At 43.1% G+C, this 19,141-nt stretch overlaps 1 protein-coding gene across 1 annotated transcript in view; it reads left to right on the top strand.

Annotated features, from left to right (window-relative positions):
- Nucleotides 1-19,141, top strand: part of B4GALT5 (beta-1,4-galactosyltransferase 5) — an 89,310-nt gene that overhangs the window by 55,299 nt on the left and 14,870 nt on the right. Inside the window, exon 2 of the mRNA XM_080682974.1 lies at nt 4,543-4,677. Coding sequence (XP_080539100.1) covers nt 4,543-4,677 — 135 coding nt within the window. The remainder of the gene's footprint in view (nt 1-4,542; nt 4,678-19,141) is intronic.

Here is a 19,141-nt window from a genome sequence, read left to right as displayed (position 1 = left end):
GTGAGTTCTATAGAGAATCACTTGGTGTTACTAATTATTCCATGGGGGTGGAGGGTGGCGCTGGTTTGGGAAATGGTGGGTTGGTTAGATCATTGAACATCTATGTCGGAGAATTTCTTTGGTCTTGAGTTATTGTGAATTGTGGGTCTCCATGAGGGAGCTTGAGTTGACAGAGCTTCGGTAACAGATGGAACAGGGCTGCTGGTAATTTTGCTTGTTTCTGGACCCATCAGACTGCACCTGGGCTACTCTGCCAGCATGGGCACTGCCCTTTGTCAAGTGTAGACTATAGGGCCAGTATCCATAGGAGAGCAGCCAGGATGGGGAGGGAAGTGTGATGATACCATGGGAGGGGCACATGGCGGGGGAGAGGGAACTGGACAGTTAGGGTAGAAGTAAGGGTGATTGGTTGGGTGTGAGGGAGATTGAAAATATCTGAAATGCAGGAAAGGGATTTGACTGTTTTGTCAAGGGGCAGAATGAGAACCAGTAGGTAAAAGGGACTGGGAGATATTTTGGACCCAACCCAAAGTAAAATTTTCTTTACTTTGGCTGTATTTTACATGCTGACTCTGTTCTTGGAAGGCATCGTTTTGGGGTGGTGTGAAAGCATTAGGTGTTTTTGAAAAGTGCTCTTTAAAATCCCATCCAGTCCCAAATCTGTAAATTTGTGATTTTTTTCTTTTGTTTTGCAAAATTTATTTCCTCAGCATTTTATTTTTTCAGCATTGTGCTCATTCCTGTGGATAATTAGGAAAAGCATTAATAAGATGTGGTTTAAGTTTATTGGTTGGATGACAATACTGACACATGAGACAGTTCTTTGCAAACTAAGAAAACAAAACAAAAGGCTCATTTTGCTAATCTGTAACAGAACCATAGAGATTTGAGAAGGGGGAGAGAGAAGTATGTGAACGGGTTTGAAGGATTAATAAGGTTTGCCTGGCAGAACAGAAGCACTGCAGGTCAGCAGAAGCCCAGGGATGAAGGCAAGAGACATAGAAGGCTTTGAGCTGTAGCAGTGTGGTAAATCTGTAATTAAGAAAGATCCATCTGGCAGCTTGGTGTAAGAGATAAAGATTGAGAGCTGTCTCCTTAAGAGTAATTATTTAAAGCATCAGGGTACTTGAAATCTTTGAGGAGATTGTGGCTAGAACGTGGATGAGCAAGGTCTTAAGCTTAGTGGTTAGAGCATAAGTTCTAGTCCTGGTTCAAGTCCATTTCGCTGTTGACCTACGTGGAGAAACTGAAGCCTAGAAGTTGACTGTAAATTGGATTGTTTACTTTCCTATTAAGATAATTATGAGGATTAAATGAGATAAAGAATTATGTAACTAATTGCTCAGTAAATGTTACTTGCTATTATTTATTATGTAGCTGAAGTTCCCTAGAACTGTGGTTCCAGAAATGTGGTTCTCTGATCAACCACATCTATCACTCGTAAACTTGTTATGAGTGCAAGTCTTCGCTACCCCTCTCTGACACACTGAATCAGAGTCTCTGGGGGTGGGGCCTAGGAAGCAAGCTTTAAAAAGCTGCTCAGGAGAGAGGCAGGGCAAAGTTTGAGAACTGCTTTAACTTTTGGGGTCCTAGAACTAAGAAAGGGAGAGAATTTAAAAGGGGCTTAACTAAAGTGTCCTTTGCAGAGAAGAGAGTGAAATTTGTGGGGAAGGAGGTAGTGTATTTTTGGCAGTGCCTAACAGTTTTACACATAATGTTCAACGAATACATGTTTTTATGCTATTGAAGACAACTGGTTTCATAGTAGGTTGGGAATGAAAGGAGGATTTCAGGGCAGTTATATATAATATACTGTATGCGATGTTCATATTCTGTAGCCCAAAGGATAAAAAATACCATAGAACCACTTTAGAAATTTGATATTGAAGTTTAAATCTTATGTTTAACATATATTTATGGACTGCCTACCACTGTGACCAGGCACTGTGCTATCTGCTGTAAATAGGAAATGAAATATAACTCTTTGTTTTCAGAGGCTTCACAGAATTACATTTTTTTTTAAAAGGATTTGAAGCTATCTTTTTTGTAACATTTTCCAGCTACAGAGAATAAACACTATCTGATCTATTCTCAGCCAAAGCCAGAAATTAAGCAGGTGCTTGCCTTGCAGTCAACACAAGACCTACTTTGAGAATGCTACCTCATTTCTGAAAGCATTCTGAATATTGACTTCTTTTGTTTATTATTTTATGGCTCGGCATATACCTTAGAGATGATTTGAAATATTTTATGCTCCTGTTTAATGTGGGCCACCTGAGGTTTTCAATATTGAGAGTTATGAAGTTGGTGGGTCCCCATGTCCACCCCTATCGCCAGCACAAGCACCAAACACAATAGCTTGGAATAAAGTAATTTGACCTCTAAACTTCACCCGTTTAGTTATTTACTGCCCATTAGGTACAGGACACTGTGATGGTAATGATGTCTAGTTGAAGAGCCAGGGCAGCTGCAGGCCATGTATATTCAATCTGGAGGAGTGGCTCTAGCTCTGCATTGAGTACCTGCCTGGGGCTTGGTTGGAGTTCGACCAAGTGTTCAGAGGATCGAATACACCAGAGTTTAGGTTTATAAATGTGCTACCCTGTGAGACATCCCTCTTTCACAGTGGTGTGGGGAAAGCGAGTAAACTAGATTGACTAGTTAAGAAGTATGTTTTTAGACCTCTCGATTTCTTGAAAACAGATGGTATGGTATTTGAGATGGCAAGTGGAATACCAGAATTATATTCACTCGTATTTGTGATGTCTGAGTTTCATATCATAGAGAGACTTAAAGAAAACCCAGTGGAACTCACTTTTCCAAAATGACAGTGATTGGGAAGTTAATCAGAATAATCATTTGTTACATTTTTTGTTCTGTTCTGATTTTTATCCATATATATAAAGAGCCAGGGGCCGTCACGACCGGATGGAAAACTGAACAGGCAGGCTGTGTGGGGTGACCAGGCTGGCAGGGGGGGCAGTGAGGGACGACCAAAGGCGACAACCAAAATGACCAAACAACCAGTCACCATGAGGTGCATGGAGCACCTTGTGGGCCCTCCCCCATGGCCCACAGGCTCCGATCGCAGCAAGGCTGGCAGCCGGAGGGTGAGCAGTGAGGGGGCATGAGGCTGCAAAGGGCTAAGGCGCAGGCAGCCGCGGGCGACTGTGAAGATCCCAGGCTTAGGCAGCCGCGGGTGGCTGCGAAGGGCCAAGGCGCGGCTGCGAAGGGCCCAGGCTCATGCTGTCAGTGGCAGCAGGAGCAGTGGGGTAATGGGGGCGGCGCTTTCCCCTGATCCACCAGGTCACCTCCTGCAGAGTGAGGCCAGACTGCGGCTTAGGCCGGGAGCCGAGGCAGAGGCGGTTAGGGGTGATCAGGCCGACAGGGGAGCAAGTTAGGGTCGATCAGGCTGGCAGGGGGCAAGTTAGGGGCAATCAGGCCGGCAGGGGGGCAAGTTAGGGTCCGATCAGGCCAGCAGGGGGCAAGGTAGGGGTGATCAGGCTGGCGGGGGGCAAGGTAGGGGTGATCAGGCCGGCAGGCAGAGGCAATTAGGGGTGATCAGGCAGGCAAGCGGTTAGGAGCCAGTGGTCCCGGATTGCGAGAGGGATGTCCCAGATTGGAGAGGGTGCAGGCCGGGCTGAGGGACACCCCCCCCCCATGCACGAATTTCGTGCACCGGGCCTCTAGTTAATATATAATTGATATATAACATTATATTAGCGTTGGTTGTACAGTATCATGATTTTATATTTGTACATATTGCAAAGCAAATATGTTTCAATTGACACTTGAACTTAGCCCCTTCTTTTTCCCCATTACTTAGGACTTTAGGGCTGAGGTGGGTGGGTAGTGAATACTGATTACATTCTTCCATTATTTTCTTTTTCTCTCCAAATACCCCAAAGAAAAGTAGCTGGAGTCTTAGTCCACCATTTTCATAAGGTTGCCAAGACCAGACCTAGATCTGAGTGTTTCATTAAGCACAGCAGTCAGTGGTTTCCATTCTCTGCATATAGTCATTGAGTGTTGAGAAAGTGAATTAAAGAGATCAGAGAACTTATTTTTTTTAAAGATGCTTTTATTTACACTTTACACAAGGTTGAGAAACGTTATACTGTCCCTCTGGCCATCACCAACACTGTTGTCTGTTTCTGTGGTTATGCATACATGTGAGATCAGAGATCTTTTTTAAAAGGTTTTAATTGATTCATAAAGGTCTTTCTGATCGTCCCCTTGCTAGAATACAGATTGAATATTTGAAGACCTGGTGGAGTATAATTTTGTAAATGTATGGTTTTTCTGCAACTGCTGAATATTGACAGAAATTCCCCCTAAGTCCTGCTAGCTACCCAAGGAATGTTAGTGTCCTGAAAACATTGAACCCAGTGTGGAAAACAAGAGTTATGGCATTTTTAGGGTTTTAGAGCTGAAAGAGTTTTTAAAAAAGTAAAGAAACCAAGGTTATATATGTTTTTTGTTTTGTTTTAATGGTTGCTTTTGAATTCACCCTCTTTTTCCTCTCCCTTCTTTTTTCTGCAGTGAACACCTACCTCTTCATGATGCAAGCTCAAGGCATTCTGATCCGGGACAACATGAGGACAATAGGTGCTCAGGTTTATGAGCAGGTGGTTCGGAGCGCTTATGCCAAGAGGAATAGCAGCGTAAATGACTCAGGTATATTTTTAGTAAAGACATGGTCTGCTTAGAATGTCTCCTCCCAGGAGAGGGAAAATTGGTGAGAATAATTGTCTTTGATGAGACAAAGTGCATTGTAAAAGAGGGAAGGTTTGGCCGAGTCTTACCTTATTACTAAAAAGAAGCTCTTGCAAAATGAATCCTTGTTTGTTTTGCTAATAGTATGTTAAGCTCAACTAAATGACTCCATTTTCTGTTCCTAATAACTTACCAGGGACAGGGAGGTAAAGAGTGTCTTTCAAGACACCGTTTTCAGTGTAGTTGCCCCAAGTAGGCAGATTAAGCACAGATTAGGACACCAGCAAAACAGGAGCACCAAAGGCTGTTTCTGAAAGTAATTTCAAAAAATGTATCTGTACTGGCAATGAGTAAAAACAGAAATGGGTTGGACTTCCTGATACTTATTTTATGGCTTCACATGTGGGATTTTGTAAGTTTTGTTTTTTGAGTTACACAGGGTGATGACAATGTTCCATATTGTTTTCAAAGCTAATCTAGCCTGGTTCCCACACAGGAACAGTCACTCCAACTCTGTTCTTCCTATTGGACTCTACTCGAATTTGTTCTACCCAGTAGAACACATTGTCCATGAATGCTTATTAATAACTTCATTTCATAATAATCTTGTCATCTGGGACAGTTTCCACAAATTAAAAAAGCAGCTTCTGAAAGAAGTTTACTAGGTCACCTGGTTTACCTTTCCCAGTCAGGTGTGGTTTACATCCTGTGGTTTAATTCCAACTCTGTGGCCTAGCCTGATGGTCAGATTCATTCAGCCTTAATGAAAGCTTTTCATACTATTCACTTAAACATTGCTGTGGTGGACACAAAAGTGAACATTTCTGCTCCAATCTTTGGAACTTATACCTGTGACTTTTATTACCTTATTAGAGGCCCGGTGCATGAATTCGTGCACTGGTGGGAGGCGTGGCCTGCGGGGATCGGCCCACTGTGGGAGCTCTGCTCATCCTGGTCAGCTGAGCAGCTGTGGACCTGCCCTCTGAGCGGCTACTGAATGAGGAAGTTAGTCTGAGTTGATATTTCGGGGTAATGTCTTGGGTAAAAGCGTGTTCTGTGTCCTGGAGGAACCTGGTGGAGAGCTTTGTACCCCAAAGTCACTTGGTGAATGTCTTTTTTTTTTTTTTTATTAAATATATTTTATTGATATTTCACAGAGAGGAAGAGAGAGGGATAGAGAGCCAGAAACATCGATGAGAGAGAAACATCGATCAGCTGCCTCCTGCACACCTCCCACTGGGGATGTGCCCGCAACCAAGGTACATGCCCTTGACCGGAATCGAACCCGGGACCCTTCAGTCCGCAGGCCGACGCTCTATCCACTGAGCCAAACCGGTTTCGGCCACTTGGTGAATGTCTTGATGTGTGATGCCAGGTTGGTGACACCATTGGGGGATGTTCAGGACAGCCGTGCTCCAGGATCCTCAGCCATCAGGACAGCCTCCCCGGGGGGTCCACAGTCACGTCCCCTCTTGCCATCTGCCTATGCCAGCTCCCCGCACTCTTTCTAGAACACACCTTAGAGGGCCTGCATCAGCTGGTGGGGTCAGACCAGAGTCTGGATTGTCTCAGGTATTTGATAGGTGCAGAGACTCGGCCTCATCCTTGGCCTGCTAGCGGCTGCTCCTACTGTGGGAGCAGCCACTCATCCTGGTCAGCCAAACGGCATTCCCACTGTGGGAGCGGACTGACCACCAGGGGACAGTTCCTGCGTTGAGCGTCTGCCCCCTGGTGGTCAGTGCACGTCATAGCGACTGGTCGACCAGTTATTCTGGTCGTTCCACCATTTGGTCGCTGAGCTTTTATATATATTAGTGGCCCGGTGCATGACATTCATGCATGGCGGGGGGAGGGTGTCCCTCAGCCCAGCCTGCACCCTCTCCAATCTGGGACCCCTCAGGAGATGTCCAACTGCCTGTTTAGGCCCGATCCTTGTGGGCATCCCTCTCGCAATCTGGGACCGCTGGCTACTTCATAACTGTAATTTTGCTACTGTTATGAATCATAATATAAATATCTGTGTTTTCTGATGGTCTTAAGCGACCCTGCTAGCGGTTCTCAACCCGTGGGTCGTGACCCACGGGTTGAGAACCGTTGCTGTAGAGCCTAAGACCATCGGAAAACACAGGTATTTATTTATTTATTTATTTATTTATTTATTTATTTATTTATTTTCAGATATTTACATTACGATTCATTAACAGTAGCAAAATTACAGTTATGAAGTAGCAATGAAAATAGTTTTATGGTTGGGGGTCACCACAACATGAGGAACTGTATTAAAGGGTCGCGGCTTTAGAAAGGTTGAGAACCACTGGTATAGATAGAGGCCTGGTGCACGGGTGGGGGCCGGCTGGTCTGCCCTGAAGGGGGTCCTGGATCAGGGTGGGGGTCCACTTGGGGAGCAGGGCTGGCCTGGGTGAGGGGCCTGGGTGGTTTGCAGGCCGGCCACACCCCATGGGGGTGGGGGTTCCTGCTAGGGGGCATGGCCAGCCTGGGTGAGGGGGTGAGGGGCTGAGGGCCATTTTCAGGCTGGCCACACCCCCTTCAGGGTGGAGGTCCCTGCTGGGGGGCATGGCCATCCTGGCTGAGGGGCTGAGGGCCGTTTGCAGGCTGGCCATGCCCCCATTGGGGTGAGGGTCCCTGTGGGGGGCATGGCCAGCTTGGGCAATGGGCTGAGGGCCATTTTGGGGTGGTTTGCAGGCCGACCAAGCCCCAGGCTTTGTCCTGAAGGACGTCCGGAAGGTCTCTGGAAGGTCTCCAGGTCTAATTAGCATATTACTCTTTTATTAGTATAGACTAGTCCAGCCGTGGGCAAACTACAGCCCACGAGCCGGATCCGGCCCGTTCGGCTGTTCTATCCAGCCCGCGGAGCCAAAAGAGCGGAGGGTTCTCTTGCTCTCCCCTCCGCTCCTTTACTTTGAATTTATATTAGTTCACACATACACTCCATCCATGCTTTTGTTCCGGCCCTCCGGTCCATTTTAAGAACCCATTGTGGCCCTCGAGTCAAAAAGTTTGCCCACCCCTGGACTAGTATATAGATAAGCACTAATTATATAAAGAGGAGAAAAGAACACAGGTTAGATAGCTTGCCTAAAATAATATTCTAAGAACCTGTTCCTGACTATTTTTGTAAAAGACAATATACATTAGGCAGTTCTTTACCTTTGAGAGAAAGCTGACTTTTTTATGTCTCTCTTTTTTAACGCTTCCAAAAATTGAACAAAGAAGTATTTCCAGATGGTTAAGTGGGACTGTTGTGAGGCTTGTCCAGTTGAGCCAGGAATGATTTTCATTTTAAAAATAGATTCTGAGATTTTATTCTGCTAAGCATTCATGATTTGCCTTCTCTAACTAAGGACTAATTTGCTTTCCTGTGGCTTCTTACTGATTTCACTCAAGCCTAGTATTATAAAATATGTATATTTAAGTTTTTTTTTTCTTTCCTTCAAATCAGTCCTCCCTTCTTCTGCAGCTCAATGTAGAAATGAGATTGTCTTTGCAGGCATTGCTAATGAGAATTATCCTGTGTGCTTGGGATCTCAAGAGAAAGCGTTGCCTCTCGAAGGGAGTTAAATCTTTAAAATTGACCACATTCTAATTTATCAGTCTGTCCTGCTGGCCAACTTGGCAGCAACAAAGGACTATAGTTTGCAAACCAGATAAGCGTTGGTAATTCCTTTTTGTTTGCAGAGAGCAAGTGATGACTTTCAGACTTTTTTAGCCCAACTGTGGTCTCAGGACAAATTGCCTGAGTTCTGAACCATACCTGGGAGAGGAATCCCTGCAGTTCCCAAAGTCATGGAAGAAGGCTGAGCACATTTTTGTGCCCTAATTCATCTTGTGTGGCATTAGGTTTTGCTAATGATGCCACACACTTTGTGTGATTTGATTAGAACATGGCTCAGTCAGATGGACAGGATTTTATGTTACTGCCATTTTTCACAGGTAGTACAAATCGTCTTGGGGGGTGTTGAAGTGCCTTGGTCATGTGACATTCCCTGAACCCTGCCCCAAACATGCTTTAGGTTGTGTGGTAAAATTAGGGAGTTCTTTGACGGTCATTCCAGAGTTCTTTGCCCTGTTTCACTCTGGATAAAGGAACATTTGTGCCATTGTGACATTTATCCAGTCAAAGTGATCATGCCACTCCACGGTTAGGTGATGCTAGGACTTCTTTCTGGGCATTTAGTGAGGTGGTCTGTTCTCTGAGAAGTTATAGGGTCGCATGGCAGGACTCTCCCTACACCACTGCTGGTCTTGAACACAGGTTCTCACTCATCCCCTGAGGATTATTGTCCTTGAAAACAGTGCAGGAGTGACTTGCACCCTTGGAAGACATATCCAGGAACTCATTTGGTTTTGCATGTATTTCTCAAATTGTCATACACCAAAATAATTCTTTGCATCATCCTTGTGGTTAAAATGGTTAATCATCCATTTTGTGTTTAATTTGTGCTATTTCCCTTATAAATTGGAAGTCTTTGCTGTTGGGGGCTCTGTGATTATGCTATGCACTTTACTTGCATTACCCCCATGGAATCCTCACAAGGACTCAGTAAGGTAACTTGCCTGTCCCCATTTAGGAGTGAAGGGGTCAAAGCATACAGGAGTGAGAAGACTCGAGGCAGCAGTGGAGTTGGGATTGACTGGTCTCTGAGTCCCAGCAGTGCCCTCACAGCCTCTGTCATCTTTGTATCCCCAGTTCCTTGTACACTGCCTAGACCAGGGGTGGGCAAACTTTTTGACTCGAGGGCCAAAATGGGTTCTTAAACTGGACCGGAGGGCCGGAACAAAAGCATGGATGTAGTGTTTGTGTAAACTAATATAAATTCAAAGTAAAGGAGCGGAGGGGAGAGCAAGAGAACCGGATAGAACAGCCGGATCCGACCCGCGGGCCGTAGTTTGCCCAAGGCTGGCCTAGACCATAGGAGACTCTCAGTAAATGAGTTTTTTGAATGCAAGGGAATAGATTTAATAAGAAAACACAGGTAAGTGTTGTCGCCTAATTCTGAGATTACCATCTTGATTGGCTTCTATGTTATTGGCACATCCTTAGTGAGTTAGTATTAAAGAAAAAATACCATTTCATTTAATGTGTATCCAGTGAAAAGCTATCAATTTTATTCATTTCAAAGCAGTTCTCTGCCTAGCACAGTCAGAGGGCATTCTGGATCTAAAGCTGCTGAGATAGCCAGATGACTGTCACCTCTGACCCAGCCACTCCCACTAGGAGTGCTATGGGCTTGAGGACAGTAGCCTGGACTATGGTTGTCTGCCAGTTCCTGCCCTACCCTGTAAGTAGTGCCATGCCACACACACACATTAAAAGGCCTTTATTAGCCAAGTGTAGCTAAAAAGCATCGTGTGACATTTAAGTAGTGCTAGCTTTCTTTATCCTTAAAAGCTTAAGTGATTGTCTAATAAGAATGTTCTTTTGGGGGTAGGACTATGAGCCTGGAATGAGCCTGAATTAATGACCTGGAGAAGCTTCTTGTTATCACTGAAAGCCATAGGAAGGGGAGACTAGGAGTAGTAGGAGAGACAAGCAAGATAATATTGACATCAGAAGAGAATTCTCTGGGTTCATCCAGTCTAGCTATTTAGTTTTATAGATGAGGTGAGGAGTTGGATGGCCTAGCATTTCTCATACTTAAATATGAATTTCCAGGTGCTATCCTATCTAGTAACATTTAAAAATATTTATTTATTTATTTATTTATTTATTTATTTATTTATTTATTTATTTCCTAGAGGAAGGGAAAGGGAGAGAAAGATAGAAACATCAATGATGAGAGAGAATCATTGATCGGCTGCCTCCTGCAAGTCCCACACTGGGGATCAAGCCCGCAATCTGGGCATGTGCCCTGACCGGGAATTGAACTGTGACCTTCTGTTTCATAGATCGATGCTCAACCACTGAGCCATGCCAGCCGGGCCTATCTAGAAACTTTTAACCAGAGGGAGATTTCTTACTTCTGTACACACACATGCACACAAACCTCTCATACTTATGGCCCTAATCCCCTCCTAGTCACACACTCAGAAAAATGTTCTATTAACCACATCACTCAAAACCGGTCTGTTGCCCTGGCTTGTTTGGCTCAGTGGATAGAGCATCAGCCTGTGGACTGAAGGGTCCTGGATTTGATTACCAGTCAAGGGCGTATGCCCAGGTTGGGGGCTTGATCCCCAGTAGGGGGCGTGCAGGAGGCAGCCGATCAATGATTCTCTCTCATCATTGATGTTTCTTTCTCTCTCTTCCTCTCCCTTCTTCTCTGAAATCAATAAAAAATATATTTAAAAAAAACACACACAAACAAAAAAACCCAGATCTGTTACCACACAAACTGCGGCTCTGTTGACTAATGAGTTTGCCGACCACTGGGATAGGGGCTTAATCATAAGGAACAACAACAGCCTTTAATTATTGGAATCGAGAGTCTAGGTCAGTGGTCGGCAAACTCATTAGTCAACAGAGCGGCAAACCGCGGCTCGCGAGCCGCAGTTTGCTGACCACTGCCATAGGCAAATAAAATGAGTGAATTCATCGCCAGTGTACTCTGTGATATATTCAGTGAGGTAGATATTCATACCTCTTTCTCTCTAGTCTTTAGATGCTCAGTCCATAGTCTTCTGTATGTCTGCTCTCTGCAGGTAGTCAGCCTTAAGCATGCTAACTCTTGAAGAATGCTAATTCTTTATGTTCCACAGATATTGTCCCCATGACATCTTCCTAGCATATATACATGTCCACATTTTTAAGCAGAGAGGCAAGTGTTTGTTTTTTTCTCAAAGGGAGAAGAAAGTGGTGGTTCTTTCTGGAATCTTTTGGTGAGCACTTTCCAGACCCTACTCAACTAAATTTGGTAATATAAGGCAGAAAGCAGATTTTTGCCACACCTCATATTGGGGTAGCCATGTCAGTCATGACTGTACTTTGGAATCCCCCGGGGTGGGGTGGGGGATTGGAAAAATACTGATGCCTGCACCATGCCCCCAGAGGTTCTTATTTAATTAGCCTGGGCATAGCCTGGGCATAGCCTGGGCATTAGGGGGTTTAAAGCTTCTAGATGATTCTAACGTGCACCCAAAGCTGCCGAACCACTGGTATAGAATAAAATTGAATAAACAGGCCATTTGGATCTGTAGGTAGGAAGGATGTGTGTTGTTTTCCCATTTTATAAATGTAAAAACAGCTGCCTTCTTTGCCCTTCCACTCCCTTGCTGGAAGAATGAAATGAAATAGATTTAAATGAAAAGGTAAAACCGTGGCCATGGACATTCAGCAAGCTTGTTCTTTTTTCTTTCAGTAGTTCCCTCATTCAGTAAATACCTGCTTTAGAAGAGCCATTGATGGTTGGTTCCCCTGAGAAGCACCTGCAGTATAACCCACCCATTACCAGGTCGGACAGGAGAACCAGGGCCCCACAGTAACCATGCAGTTTCACCAGGCCATGAGCAATTCATGTCCTCTGCCTCTTCCACTTCTATACGATTTTTATCTATAGAACGTAAAATTAGAAAAGAGGAAATTAAGGGTTTGTGGGGGGGGGGGGTCCCCCCAAGATGTAGGGCCAAGTTATGGAGGACTTCCATGTAGGAGTTGTGTATTTGAGGGTTGTTGTTTTTTTTTTAAATGACACTATTTAGTAACCAGAAGAAAAAATATGTGGGGTTTTGTCCTGTTTTGTTCCATGCTAATTGCTAGCAGGCTTATTACATCAATGTTTGAAGGAAGTAGAAAGGAACTGATCTGTGTCTTTAAACTCCCAAAAGTAGGATCAAGGTTAGAAAGTGTCTTTTCTCCTCTCCTACATGTTTATTGTTGTTATTGTTTTTACTTAATTCCTTTTTAGGTTGTAGCTCCAACGTTTAGTTCTATCATTGCCCGGAATAATTATTCACTTCTGTTTTTTGTTGATTTGCTTATGAAAATGCTTATTATAATACCTCTGAGAATTTCTTTGCCTTCTAGGAAAATATAATTACTGTGATGCTGTTTTAAAAAGAAGTATGTGTATAATTAAGCAAAATCAGAACCATCTATTAGTATAGGAGGTTCTTGACAAAGCTTTTGAAATGTTAATACCTTCAGAAAAGGCTCAACAACTTAGGACAGGTTTGCATGTGTAAACTAAGGACTTTGGGCTAATTTCTATGTAAATGTAATTTTACCTTTGGGGTTAATGCTGACTTGGTTTATGTCTTTGTATAATTGCAGGCTTAGTGTTTTGGTTTTTTTAAAAACATATTTTATTGATTTTTACAGAGAGGAAGGGAGATGGATAGAGAGTTAGAAACATCGATGAGAGAGAAACATCAGCTGCCTCCTGCACACCTCCCACTGGGGATCGAGCCTGCAACCAAGGTACATGCCCTTGACCGGAATCGAACCCGGGACCCTTCAATCCGCATGCCGACGTACTATCCACTGAGCCAAACCGGATAGTGCCAGGCTTAGTGTTTTTCAAGAAAGCTACAACTTAAAAGGACAGAAAGTATCTGTTTCTTCCTTCCCCTGTTAAGTGACTGTTAAAATTCTCTCCCAGTTGCCTCTCGTTGAGTTTTGTCCTCTGAGTACTTGTAGAGTAGGCAGTCATGTGCCTATATTAAAGGATTCACTATATTAGAAGTTTAATTCTTGGAAACTATCTCATAGTGCTTTTTAAAAAATATCTCAGCCCAGCTGGTGTGGCTCAGTGGTTGAGCATCAATCTATGAACCAGGAGGTCACAGTTCGATTCCCTGTAAGGGCATATGCCTGGGTTGTGGGCTCAATTCCCGGGAGGGGGTGTGCAGGAGTCGGCCAATCAATGATTCTTTCTCATCATTGATATTTCTATTTCTCCCTCTTCCTTCCTCTCTGAAATCAATAAAAACATTTAAAAAATAATAAAATAAAAATATTTGAATTGAAGATTCTGGAATTTCAGGTTGCAAAGTGAATTTGAATAGGAAGTTTTAATGTTCATAGAATCAGTATGAGTCCAAAAAGATTGGTGAGAAAGATTTTAATACTCTGAAAAAATAGTACAGTCTAATGGAAAGATCTCTGACCCAGAGTTTAGTCAGATTTTTGTCATGTACTAGCCAAGTCTCCTTGTACGAGTTGTCTATATGGTGTCTCAGTTTCCTTATCTGTAAAAAAATAAGAGGTTGGAGTGGCTTCCTTCTTAGAATCCCCTAGGACCGTGGTTGGCAAACTGTGGCTCGTGAGCCACATGCGGCTCTTTGGCCCCTTGAGTGTGGCTCTTCCACAAAATACCACGGCCTGGGCGAGTCTATTTTGAAGAAGGGGTGTTAGAAGAAGTTTAAGTTTAAAAAATTTGGCTCTCAAAAGAAATTTCAATCGTTGTACTGTTGATATTTAGCTCTGTTGACTAATGAGTTTGCCAACCACTGCCCTAGGAAAAAGGCGTCTGCTTCACACACTTAAAACCCCACTAAATGACAGTAAAAAAGTGTGTGTGTGTGTGTGTGTGTGTGTGCGCGCGCGCGCGTGTGTGTGCATGCTGCATGTGTGTATGCATACATAATGTTATAAACCCTTAAGAATGAAGAGAACAAGAAAGCAGACCACAGCAAAAATTTTTGGAAGTTGGAAAACATATAAAAGGATTTAATAGACCCCCCCCAAAAAAAACCTGACTGCTAATGTGGCAGCAAGGAAAGTCATCAACCACCTCAGTTTATACCCCAGAATCTTCTAGAAACTCAGGAATGCACAATATCAAGTACTTTTGGAGATAAAAATAAAGGTGGCACTTGGCCAGTGTGTCTCAGTGGTTGAGTGTTGACCTGTGAACCAGAAGGTCATGGTTTGATTCCCGGTCAGGGGACCTGCCCAGGTTGTGGGCTCAAGCCCAGTGGGGGGTGTGCAGGAGACAGCTAATCAGTGATTCTCTCTTATCATTGATGTTTCTATCTCTCTCCCTTCCTCTATGAAATCAACAAAAATATATTTAAAAAATATATAAAGGTGGCAACTTAGATAACTTTGGTTGAAAGCTGTTTGAAAAGCAATCAGAGGCCCAGATCCCTTTCCCCATCTTGGCAAAGAATTGGAGACTTGTTAACATTCAAAGATGGTAAAACAGAGGGTCCATCAACTTGGGTCATCTCAACTTAGTGTCCTTAGTTCCAGGATGCTTATAGCCAGGACTGCAATTCTGGCAGGAGATTAGAATAGACTTCTATGGGGAATGTGACGGGACCAAGAGGAAAGACCCAACGATACTGATGCTGGAAGTTTCTAAACCAAACTTCTGGCTAGAATACCCTATCATGAAGAACCTTGGTTCACACCCTTTCAGTTAGCTAATTAGTGCCCCACTCAAATATCAGCAGATGACCGAGGATGGTTGTGCTAGGGATCAAAACAGACAAGAAGCAGCAAATTAGAAGAAACAGACTATTCTGGGAGAAGAATATTAAAACCAATAATTTATATTCTCAAGGGTAAGAGAAAAAAGGATATCAAACATGAAACAAGAATATATAATATGAAATGAACATTCAGAAAATAAAAAGGACTCTGAAATAAAAAATATAGTAGCAGAAATGATCATTAAAAGTAGGGCTGGGTAAAATTGAGAAAATTTGTAGAGTAGCAAAATAGCTAGGTATGGTCAACACAATGGCTAAGAATAGATCCCCTAGCAAGGCACACCACTGTGACATTTTCTGAACAAAGAGAAAGTTCTTTACACTTCCAGAAAGACATTACTGGTCACCTTGACAAAAATCTGGGATTGGAATGGCTTTGGACTTAGCAGACACAGTGGAATCTAGAAAGTAATGGGACAGCACCTTCACAATTCTAAAGGAAAATTATTTCCAGCCCAGAATTCTATAAGCCCAACCAACCGATAAGTCAAGGGAGGAAGAATAAAAACAATCAGATGTACAGGTTTCAAAATCACTTCCCATTTTCCCTTCGTAAGAGCTGCTTTGAGGATGTGCTCCATTAAGCGAGAAAAAGGGAGAAATTGAACTTGGGGAAAATGAGGAGCAATTCTGTAAAGCGATGAAAGGACTCTCCAGGACATTGAGGGAGGGAGATCCCAGGATAGCATCTGTACGTCAGGCACAGAGAAAAGCCAGTCCAAATTGGAGTGGGTCAGAGGCACTGGACCTTCTTTGAGCCATGAAATGGAGAGAATACCTGATACCTGTGAATGCAGTGATAAAGGCTCTACTAGGGCATGGTGTTGAGCCAGTCATTGGTCTACGATAAAACTTGGCAAACAGCCCTAGCTGATTTGGCTCAGTGGTTAGAACATTGCCCCTCGGACTGAAGGGTCCCAGGTTTGATTCCAGTCAAGGTCACATACATGGTTGCAGACTCAATCCCTGGTCCTGGTCCAACCGTGTGGGCAGCAACCAATCAATGTGTCTCTCTCACATCAATGTTTCTCTCTCTTTCCCCCTCCCTTTTACTCTGTCTAAAAATCAATGGAGTTCAGAAATTCCTGTTGTGTTAAGGACATAGTTGATTTCATCATCTCATGTCCCTTTACATGGGCCTGGGAGGAGTTTCTGCTTCGTAGGACAAGTAGTGACTGTGTTCTTTCAAGCAGCCAATTTGTTTGGACCTTGATGACCACGCTTTAAAGAGACAAAGTTTGGGGGGAAAAAATGGCGGAATAGACAGACATGTCCCGAGCTTTGTCCTGGAACAGATAGAAAGAACAGCTGAGGGTCGCACGGGGAGTGTCTGTTGGTGAATTAAGGGACAGCTATACTCCAGGAGAAGGTGGGGGACTGCTGGACGGGGCTCCCCTGACCGGGCAGCCCCCACTGCTGCTGGGTTCCCTCCCAGAGCCACCGGTTCGGATGCGGAGACCGTGCCATCTTGAAGGGGAAAGTGGATGTTATCAGAAGCCTGAAAATCCACAACTGCAGCACCCACCAAACAGCTGCGAACCCCAGAGCACCGGTCCCCAATTGGCACAAACACGCGGATTCGGGGGAGCTCTACACTCCACTACAGGAAGGTCAGATTTCGCCTGGGATAAGGAGAGAGAGAACTACATAACCAGACACCCAGAGAAGAGAGTGCATGGGGAGATAAAGAAACAGCCCGCATATGAAAGAAAAGCAGGCATCACCAGAAAAGGAAGTAAACGAAATGGAAGCAAGCAACCTGTCAGAGAAAGAATTCAGAGAAATGGTCATAAGGTGGCTGAAAAGAATGGAAGACAAATTCGACAAATTGAGTAAGAACCAAGAGGAAATGAAGAAGAACCAAGAAGAAATGAAAAATGACATCGCTGCTGTAAAGAACTCAATAGAAAGCATCAAGAGTAGACTAGAAGAAGCTGAGGACCGCATCAGTGAACTAGAAGACAAGATAGGAAAAAATACCCAAGTAGAGCAGCTTCTAGAAAAAAAAAAAATTAAAAAGCAGGAGGAGAGCCTAAGGGAACTTTGGGACAACACAAAACAAAACAACATCCGCATAATAGGGGTTCCAGAAGGAGAGGAAACTGAGCAAGGAATAGAAAACCTGTTTGAAGAAATAATGACAGAAAATTTCCCTGATATAGGGAAGAAAAAACCCACACAAATCCAAGAAGCTCACAGAGTCCCAAGCAAAATGAAACCCAAAAGACCGACGCCAAGGCACATTATAATTAAATTGGCAAACACCAACGACAAAGTAAGAATCTTAAAAGTGGCCAGAGAGAGACAGAAAGTTAACTACAAAGGAACCCCCATCAGACTAGCGACTGATTTCTCAACAGATACTCATCAGGCCAAAAGGGAATGGAATGAAATATACAAAGTCATGCAAAGGAAGGGTCTGAATCCAAGAATACTGTACCCAGCAAGGCTATCAATCAAAATTGAAGGTGAAATCAGGAGCTTCACAGACAAAAAAGGACTAAGGGAATTTATTACCACCAAACCAGCAATGCAAGAAATGCTAAAGGGTCTGCTGTAAAAAAAAAAAAAAAAAGAAAGAAATAGGAAGCAAAGAGGGAACACAGGAGTAAAGAATAAAAATGGCGACAAATAAGTACCTATCAATAATAACTTTAAATGTAAGTGGATTAAATGCCCCAATCAAAAGACATAGGGTAACAGATTGGATAAGAAAACATGACCCATATATCTGCTGTCTACAAGAAACCCACCTCAGAAAAAAAGATGCATACAGACTGAGGGTGAAGGGATAGAAAAAGATTTTTCAGGAGAATGGAAATGAAAAAAGAGCTGGGGTAGCAATACTTATATCTGACAAATTAGATCTCAAAGTGAAGAACATAACAAGAGATAAGGAAGGCCACTTCATAATACTAAAGGGAGCAATCCAACAAGAAGAAATAACTCTGGTAAACATATATGCACCCAATACAGGAGCACCCAAATAATTAAAAAAAACTCCTGGTGGATATCAAAGGAGAGATTGACAGCAATACAATCATAGTAGGAGACTTTAATACCCCACTATCACCATTGGACAAAACCTCTAAACAAAAAATCAGCAAAGAAACATCAATCCTAAATGACTCACTAGACCAGATGGAATTAATTGACATCTTCAGAACATTTCACTGAAAGCCACAGAATATACATTCTTCTCAAGTGCACATGGGTCATTTTCAAAGATAGACCATATGTTGGGACATAGGCAAAGTCTCTTCAAATTCAAGAAGATAGAAATCATATCAAGCATCTTCTCAGACCACAATGGCATAAAACTGGAAATCAACTACAATAAAAACAATCCAAAGAAATCAAACACATGGAGACTAAACAGCATGCTATTCAACAATGACTGGGTTACCAGAGAGATCAAGGAAGAAATAAAAAACATCATGGCAACAAATGACAATGAAGACACAACAATCCAAAATCTATGGGACACAGCGAAAGCAGTCTTGAGAGGGAAGTTCATAGCGCTACAAGCCTACAGCAAAAAATAAGAAACAATGGTAATAAATTACCTAACCCTACAACTCAAAGAATTAGAAAGAGAGCAACAGGAAAAGCCCAGTGTAAGCAGAAGGAAGGAAATAATAAAGATCAGAGCGGAGATAAACAACATTGAGACCAAAAAAACAATAGGAAAGATCAACAAAACCAAGAGCTGGTTCTTTAAAAGGATAAACAAGATGATGAACCTCTAGCCAGGCTCACCAAGAAGCAAAGAGAGAGAACCCAAATAAACAAAATCAGAAATGAAAGAGGTGAAATAACAACAGACCCCAATACAAGGATTGTTAAAAAATATTATGAACAACTCTATTCCAACAAACTGGACAACCTGGAGGAAATGGACATATTCCTAGAAAAATATAACCTTCTAAAACTCAATCAGGAAGAATCTAAACATCTCAATAGGCCAATAACTATGGGGGAAATTGAATCAGTCATCAAAAAGCTTCCAGCAGCCGAAACCGGTTTGGCTCAG

The sequence above is a fragment of the Plecotus auritus genome, assembly GCF_963455305.1.
Source record: "Plecotus auritus genome assembly, chromosome: 8".
Classification (NCBI taxonomy): Eukaryota; Metazoa; Chordata; class Mammalia; order Chiroptera; family Vespertilionidae; genus Plecotus; species Plecotus auritus.
This window is presented reverse-complemented; position numbering and strand designations above follow the sequence as displayed.